The sequence below is a fragment of the Solea senegalensis genome, linkage group LG4, assembly GCF_019176455.1.
Source record: "Solea senegalensis isolate Sse05_10M linkage group LG4, IFAPA_SoseM_1, whole genome shotgun sequence".
Lineage (NCBI taxonomy): Eukaryota > Metazoa > Chordata > Actinopteri > Pleuronectiformes > Soleidae > Solea > Solea senegalensis.
The window spans coordinates 6,936,961-6,944,481 of record NC_058024.1 but is presented as its reverse complement, the minus strand read 5'-3'; the positions used below and the strand labels follow the sequence as shown (position 1 = coordinate 6,944,481).

The 7,521-nt window shown below is 37.5% G+C and overlaps 2 protein-coding genes across 2 annotated transcripts; one reads left to right on the top strand and one right to left on the bottom strand.

Annotated features, from left to right (window-relative positions):
• Positions 1 to 669: 669 nt before the first annotated feature.
• Positions 670 to 2,998, top strand: cnpy2 (canopy FGF signaling regulator 2). Its single transcript, XM_044023252.1, has 6 exons — positions 670 to 902; positions 1,094 to 1,191; positions 1,378 to 1,493; positions 2,221 to 2,418; positions 2,574 to 2,670; positions 2,795 to 2,998. Exons 1-6 carry the CDS (start codon positions 769 to 771, stop codon positions 2,836 to 2,838), a joined length of 687 nt encoding a protein of 228 aa, XP_043879187.1. The 5' UTR covers positions 670 to 768; the 3' UTR covers positions 2,839 to 2,998.
• A 442-nt stretch (positions 2,999 to 3,440) lies between these two features.
• si:ch211-159e12.5 (clumping factor A) lies at positions 3,441 to 6,589 on the bottom strand. Its single transcript, XM_044023513.1, has 2 exons — positions 5,025 to 6,589; positions 3,441 to 4,986 (listed from the first exon to the last, which is right to left on the bottom strand). The coding sequence occupies exon 1, from the start codon at positions 6,587 to 6,589 to the stop codon at positions 5,030 to 5,032; it is 1,560 nt and encodes a 519-aa protein (XP_043879448.1). The 3' UTR covers positions 3,441 to 4,986; positions 5,025 to 5,029.
• Positions 6,590 to 7,521: the final 932 nt, after the last annotated feature.

Sequence of the window (7,521 nt, the reverse complement as noted above, 5' to 3'; positions counted from 1 at the left end):
GGGAACACGTTGCACTTGTCAGAGACCTTTTTCTGGTCCTGTGTCCAGACGGAAAACTGCTATTGTACAATATTGTAAATCAGGTTAAATATATATTATTTCAAAATTGAAAGTGAACATTATCACACTCCCATTTTTCAGTTTTTATCTGCCTGTCTTCTGCTCTGGTTTATGTTTCAACTTGTCAAATAAAAGAAGTTTTAAAAAAGAAATGCTTACCAGGCTATTATTGTTTACAAAACAGGACATGAAAGTAATGTTGGCTTTAGTCAACTTAGAGAATTTCTCACTAGCCGTCATAATCTAATCTTCATTGTCTTATATGTGACAATTCTTTGAGCGAGTGAGCGGTTCATCTTTTTTATTTTCACCTTGTTCATACTGACACTTTAATAAGTATTTATCTGTTCAGCAGTAGATATTATTTTATTTGGTGCAGGACCTACCAAACAAAATAAATAATTCAATCCAAAGTGCAAATAGTGTAATTACGTATTTAAACGAATCATAAAAACAAATAGTGTAGGACAAGGAGTAGAAAAGTGCACAACCCTAACCCCAATCTTAGCCCTAAACGTAACCAGATCCTCAGATATGAGATTCTGCCTCATTAGGACCAGATTTTGGTTTCCATGGGGTCTGACAAAGTCCCTGTTTATGGCAGAAAAGGTCCTAAAGAGCCAACAAAAGTACTAACGCTAACCCTCCTGAATGGTTACCAAGACAACGGTTGAGCATTTCGAGCGGCGCTGTTAAGTACTCCCGACCATGTGGTGGCGCTGTCTAGAGGTCGTTACATCCTGTCCAACAGCTCCGCTGCCTACGTCACCACATTTCTGTGAACGCGATGTAACGTTGTGTAAAACTTTGAAGTTGGTCTCCAGAAACACTGTCAGACACAGGTAAGATAAGCCGGATAAGAAAGGTGTCCTTCAATAAATTAACAGTAACTTCGGGGCAGTCTGTGTTTGTGATTTTGAGAAAAGACGCTTACAGGAAGTGTGGTGCAGAGAGTGCGTGGTTACCGGCTTTAGTGAACACCGGCTGATGTGTCAGCTCGTGTGATGCTAACAAACATCTGTGTTCACATTAGGTTCACAATGAGGGAAACGACTCTGCTGCTCATGTTAGTGTGTCTGCTCCTGGGCCTCAGCCAGGCAGCCAGACAGGGACAGGACATCCGATGTGGAGGTAAAACAAAACTCTTCTTTGTTCTGTAAAACCATAGACATGTGCAGTCACTTGTTCAGTCAACCTTTTTATATGTAATGGACAATAGTGACATCATGTACATGCTTTCCCCAGTCTCCACTCTGACATAACTCCATACATCAAAAAAATCATGAAAACTGAATGGTGTGTTTTCCTCCTTCTCAGCCTGCAGGGCTCTGGTAGATGAGATGGAGTGGGCCATTTCCCAGATAGACCCAAAGAAAATGATCCAGACCGGGTCTTTTAGGATCAACCCGGACGGAAGCCAGTCCATCAGAGAGGTGAGTGTACTGTGCAGCTGCACTCTGAAGGCTGCATCACTACAGTGTGTACTAGTGATGGCTTGGTGCCATTTGTATGATATGATACTGATATCACAATCTCAGGAGAATTCTGATACTGATATCAGTCCAACACAAAAACACAATGCTCTAACAGTGTAAAAATTATTCTGCTTCCAAAGAAGAACTTAACGACTCACAACATGACTCTGTGACTTTACTTTACAGATCCCTCAAAAGTCCAGATGTTGCATTTTTCTCTTTCTCTTACCTTGAATGTTTTGCCTGCTCATTAAGAAATTTAACAACACAAAAATGGTGTCTTCAACTTTCACTTAATTTCCCCTAAATCATTATCATGACACGTCACTGACATTGTCAGCTTGGCAAAAATATTTTACATGGTAAGTAGTTATTATAGTGAATATATTTTACTTGTTTGGATGACAATCTGAGTTGTAAACAGAAATCTGATATAGAGTTAGTTTCAGCAAGGACATTTACAGACATTTTAGCTTTAGATAAAAACGTGTGAATATAAATGATTGAAAACAAAGATACACACACGTTTTTTGAGGATGGTCATTTTAAAAATCTCATGACGTGTATAGTGTTTCTTAAACCGAAATGGAAAATGGAGATGTCAAATCATATAATTTGACATCACTTCATTTCCAAATGTCACCTTCTTTAATTCAGAGGTTCTCATGACCTTTGGTGCCACCAGGTTCCTCTGGCTCGCTCTGAGGGAAACCTCCTGGAGCTCATGGAGAGCGTGTGTGAGAGGATGGAGGACTATGGAGAGAGCACAGATTCCTCAACCGACAGGAAGTCCTACATTAGAGTCAAATCTCGGAGTGGCGAGCCCATGGACCTTTCGGAGGCTGCGCTGGATTCAAGAGTTACAGCCAGCTTAAGATTTGCAGTGAGTCCAGTTTTCTGTTCCAGAAATGTCTATAATTTAATTGCTTTAGCTTTCCATGGGGTTTTGAAGGTGTTTTTTTTGTTTTATTGTGCTTTTGTATCATAAATCTGTGAGTTGTACAGTTTCTAATGTTTTTTTTCAACTAATTTTCACAGTGTGAAACAATTGTTGAGCAGAATGAAGATGAAATCATTGAATTCTTTGCTCACGAGACAGATAATGTTAAAGACAAACTCTGCAGTAAGAGAACCGGTAAGATATCAGCTCACCTTATTTGTTAATCACATGATATAATCTATAACAGATATTCTGCTTTGCATATAATACTGTAAGACTTCATTTCACTGAGTTATTTCTCATCTTGTGTGCTCCGCAGACCTCTGTGATCACGCTCTGAAAATGCCTCATGATGAGCTTTGATATCACCTCGCCACAACTGCCATCTCTTCTCAGCAGAAATGGAGACACTTGGTGCTTTATAGGTTTCAGTCATCAGCCCTGGCAGTTGTTTGAGAAAATTTGTAAAATAGTAGGGCGTCCATCTTAAAAACTAAAAGTGTTAATCCTGTTACCATGAAAACTTTCCTTGACACTCTTGTCATTTGTTTACAGTAAGTTATTACTTATTACAAATTTACTTTTCTCTCGGCTTTACTAGATGTCTTTACTCGATAAAGCTGAAACTGTGAAACTGCAAAAAGTAAGTTGAATTTCAACGTTTTTTTTCAAGGTATATATTAAAATAAAATAAAAATGAAATAATAAAAAAAAAGTGGATAGTGATGAGGCTGAATATATTCATGGCTGCAACATGAAGTATTTGATGTCGCTAGCGTCATTTGATACTAAATTATGCTTTCATGTATTTTTATTGTCAACAAAATGTACTTAACAATCTGTAACTGATGATGCCAGGTTTGTTTTCTGTTAAGAAAACATTGAAATTGCACAAATTGTAAGGGAGGGTATATAAATAAGGAATGAAACTGATTTAAGTCAAAGTAGTTTCATTGTGCAAAAGAGAGAGAGGGAGTGCCTTTATTACTGAACAAATGTATCACACTACTTAAATGACTGATCCCCTCTTACTCATTAGAGGAACCTCAGTAATGTTGTTGTGAAATGAATTACAGTACTGATCACATGTTTTCCTCTACAGATATTAGCAACTAAATGTTACACTCCCATGGAATTATTTCTTTAATTTGGACAGTGAAACATGAAATATTGGAGACTACATCTGTTTCAAGGTAAATAAAACATCAAATTCATATTAATGAAAGGGCTCAAATGTTGCAAAAACAGTAACAAGTAATTATGTCTGGGGGGAAAAAAAAATCCATTTACTCTAACGTTGCCCTTAAAGTCTTTACACTTAACAAAAAGCATAAAATAGGAATAAGATAAGATTGTTCATGTAAACGTTTTCATTCTTTACTCCCAAAACCAGCTGTAATTCTCTTGTATTTTGACATTTAAAGAGTTTCTTTTTTCCCTTAGTGACTTCTTAAACCTAGTATCACTAAGTTGTAAGTAGAGATTCCTCCTCAGTTGGAAAGCACTTGTGCTACACTGTCCATGAAAAGCCAGGACCGTTTGATGTCATTCATTTCACTGTTTATAAAAATGAACTTGCTGTCTCTTTAAATGACTTGTTTTATATATAAATTTTGTATGTTTCCTGCAGCTGTTGTGTCTTTACTCGAAATATATTTATACAACATCAAAATGAGTTTAACACTAACTGCCATTTATACACCACATTAGTGTCTCTTACTGTATATAATCCACAACAATGTCAATGTTATTAAATAGCACATTTAAAACAACCCTCGTTAACCTAAGTGCTGCACATGTATAACAAATACACAGCAGAAACAAAATTAATATATAGTAGAATAAAGATAATAGAATAAGAAAGAAGCAGCACAATAGAAAGTTGTCTAGCTCATCCTGAATTGAATGCCAAGGAGAAAAGATGTTTTCAGAGTCTGGGTTGTTCTTACATGAGAAGGTATACTATTTCATAGACTGGGGGGGCAGCCATTGAAAAAGGTTTTATCACCTATGGTTTAACACCTTATTCTGCAACACAACACACAACAGAATCATTTGAACCCAACAGAGATGCTGTGAAATGGCCTTTTAGAGCTGGGAATCATAAGACTATTGCTGCACTAAAGGGAAAAAATGTCCAAGGTGATGCAAACTGTCATCTATCCTTTATTACATAATATTTGTGTTTACAAAAAATAAGATGGAATATAACATTAGACACTAAATATAATTGCAAAACTATGAAATGGCCCCCTGCTTACTTTTTTTCCTGACACAACCCTTTCCATTTTAACACCGGATGTTGCCAAATAACGATGCGCACCTAAGTCACTGCAAATAATTAAACATTTTATGTAAATGTATCATAATTGCTAATAGCATATATCAACTTGGATCAATAAAAGGTGTGATAAAACTAGATCTGATTGAGAGTATTTTAGATTTCCCTACTGTAAAATGTCAGCTAGCAAAACAAATAAATACTTGTATTTCATTGTTAAATGTCTATGTTGTGTTTAAATTATGTCACAGACTGGCTTTCCTGCTCTACAGCTTAACAATCACAACCTGTGTCCTCTCCTACACTATTTATTTTCATGTCCTCCACACTGGTCTCCTCACTCACACACAATTCTCTCATGTCTGTCTTCACGGGCTCATCCTCTCTTTCTTCCTCAGCTGCTGTCTCATCATTTACTTCACCAGAGCAGGATCCCTCGCCGTCAGCCCCTGCAAACACTTGGTCAAGTTGAATTGCCTGAACCTCATCTTCCTCTGTTACAATAACAGTGTCTCCAGAGCTGTGGCTGCTGCAGGACAGCGTGTCTTCCTCAACACTTTGTTCAGTACAGCATGGATCCTGCTTGGCTACAGTCTCAGAGTTCATGTTGAATACTGCATCTGGGAAGCCCATACCCTCCCGTATGCTCTCTGGATCCCAGTGCTCGCTTACTTCCTCTTCCTCATTCTCAGAATCAGGCGCTGTATGTTTCCTGATGCGATTTACAGCATCCCATAAGGACTTGGGATATTGGTGGGTCAAGTCAAAGAAAACACCACCTCCTCCATGAGGGGGAATAAAAATGTCTGGAGTCCAATCTGGGAGTAATTCATTGGTAGAAGATGAAAATGGAGAAGATTCTTCACAAGAGTCAAAAGGCAGAGAATGTGAGATGGTTTCTCTAATGCCAACATCAGCACTGATGGGATTTAGAGCTGAGCAACAGGCTGAGTCTAGTTCCAGGCAGTCAGAAACATTTGACTCGATGTGTGATGGAGAAGGAAGCTCTGAGAGAAAGACTAAATCTGGTGATGGAGACACCTTGCTGTCTGGGCCAGATGGTTCATAGTCAGATCCACTGTTCTGCAAAATTTCAATCTCTTCTTGGGATATTGATTGTTCCTCGTCACATTCTATTTCTGATGGCTCTTCAGCTGTTAAACTATTCATAACATAAGACACATTCTCTTTTTGGCTGAAACAAAATTGTTCCTGCACAATGTTTACATCTATGTGAGTTTGACAATCAACTGCAGTGTCTTTGAATGTTTCAGACATCTGAACTTCATGACCTGTATCTTCACTGGCTTCTCTCTGTGACCGTTCTTCAGTCACAAAACTCTCTGTTGCACAGGAAACGCCTTCTTCTTGGTCATCATCAAAAAGCAAAATATTGATCTTGTCATGACCAGTCTTGTTTTCTGTGTCTGTTGTGTTTTCCTGTAGTGTTGTAGTTTTCAAAAGTCCTTTTGGATCCTTGCTGGCTTTTTGTTGTAGTTGCTCTTTGGTAAGATGACTTACTTTATTACAAGTGATATCATCTGCTTGTTTTTGTAGAATGTCGACATCTATAGCATTTTCTTTGGACTGTTCAAGAGTCTGTTCCCAAAGGTCTTCAGGGTCACTGTCTGCTTCTGTTTGTTGCTCATCAGTGATGTTGCGTTCTTCTTCACAAGTGTCACTGTCTGATTTCTTTTCTCCACAACTATCATTGTTGGATTTCTCTTCTCCGCAACTATCATTGTTGGATTTCTCTTCTCCGCAAGTATCATTGTCTGATTTCTCTTCTCCACAAGTATCATTGTTCTCTTCTCCATTGTTTCTCTTCTCCATTGTAAGTATCATTGTCTGATTTCTCTTCTCCACAAGTATCATTGTTTCTCTTCTTAAGTATCATTGTCTGATTTCTCTTCTCCATTTCTCTTCTCCAGTTCGTATCATTGTCTCTCTCCACAAGTATCATTGTCTGATTTCTCTTCTCCACAAGTATCATTGTCTGATTTCTCTTCTCCAGTATCATTGTCTGATTTCTCTTCTCCACAAGTATCATTGTCGGTTTCTCTTCTCATAAAGTATAATTTTCTGATTTCTCTCTCATCATTGTCTGATTTCTCTCTCCAAGTATCATTGTCTGATTTCTCTTCTCCACAAGTATCATTGTCCATTTCTTTCTCTTCTCCACAAGTATCATTGTCTGAGATTTCTCTTCTCCACAAGTATCATTGTCTGATTTCTCTTCTCCACAAGTATAATTTTCTGATTTCTCTTCTCAAATCATTGTCTGATTTCTCTTCTCCACAAGTATCATTGTCTGATTTCTCTTATAATTTTGATTTCTCTTCTCACAAGTATAATTGTCTGATTTCTCTTCTCCACAAGTATCATTGTCTGATTTCTCTTCATTCTCACAAGTATCATTGTCTGATTTCTCTTCTCCACAAGTATCATTGTCTGATTTCTCTTCTCCAAGTATCATTGTCTGATTTCTCTTCTCCACAAGTATCATTGTAGTTCACAAGTATCATTGTCTGATTTCACTTCTCCACAAGTATCACTGCCTGTTTTCTCATCTTCACAAGTATAATTTTCTGATTTCTCTTCTCCCACAAGTATCATTGTTGGATTTCTCTTCTCCACAAGTATCATTGTTGTATATCATTGTCTGATTTCTCTTTCTTATAATTTTCTGATTTCTCTTCTCCACAAGTATCATTGTCTGATTTCTCTTCTCCACTCTTCTCCACAAGTATAATTTTCATTTCTCT

Coding starts and splice junctions, on each gene's coding strand:
- cnpy2 (XM_044023252.1), top strand. CDS start 769: ATGTGGTGGCGCTGTCTAGAGGTCGTTACATCCTGTCCAACAGCTCCG. Junction 903..1,093: donor AGAAACACTGTCAGACACAG/GTAAGATAAGCC, acceptor TGTTCACATTAG/GTTCACAATGAGGGAAACGA. Junction 2,419..2,573: donor CAGCCAGCTTAAGATTTGCA/GTGAGTCCAGTT, acceptor TAATTTTCACAG/TGTGAAACAATTGTTGAGCA.
- si:ch211-159e12.5 (XM_044023513.1), bottom strand. CDS start 6,589: ATGGAGAAGAGAAACAATGGAGAAGAGAACAATGATACTTGTGGAGAA.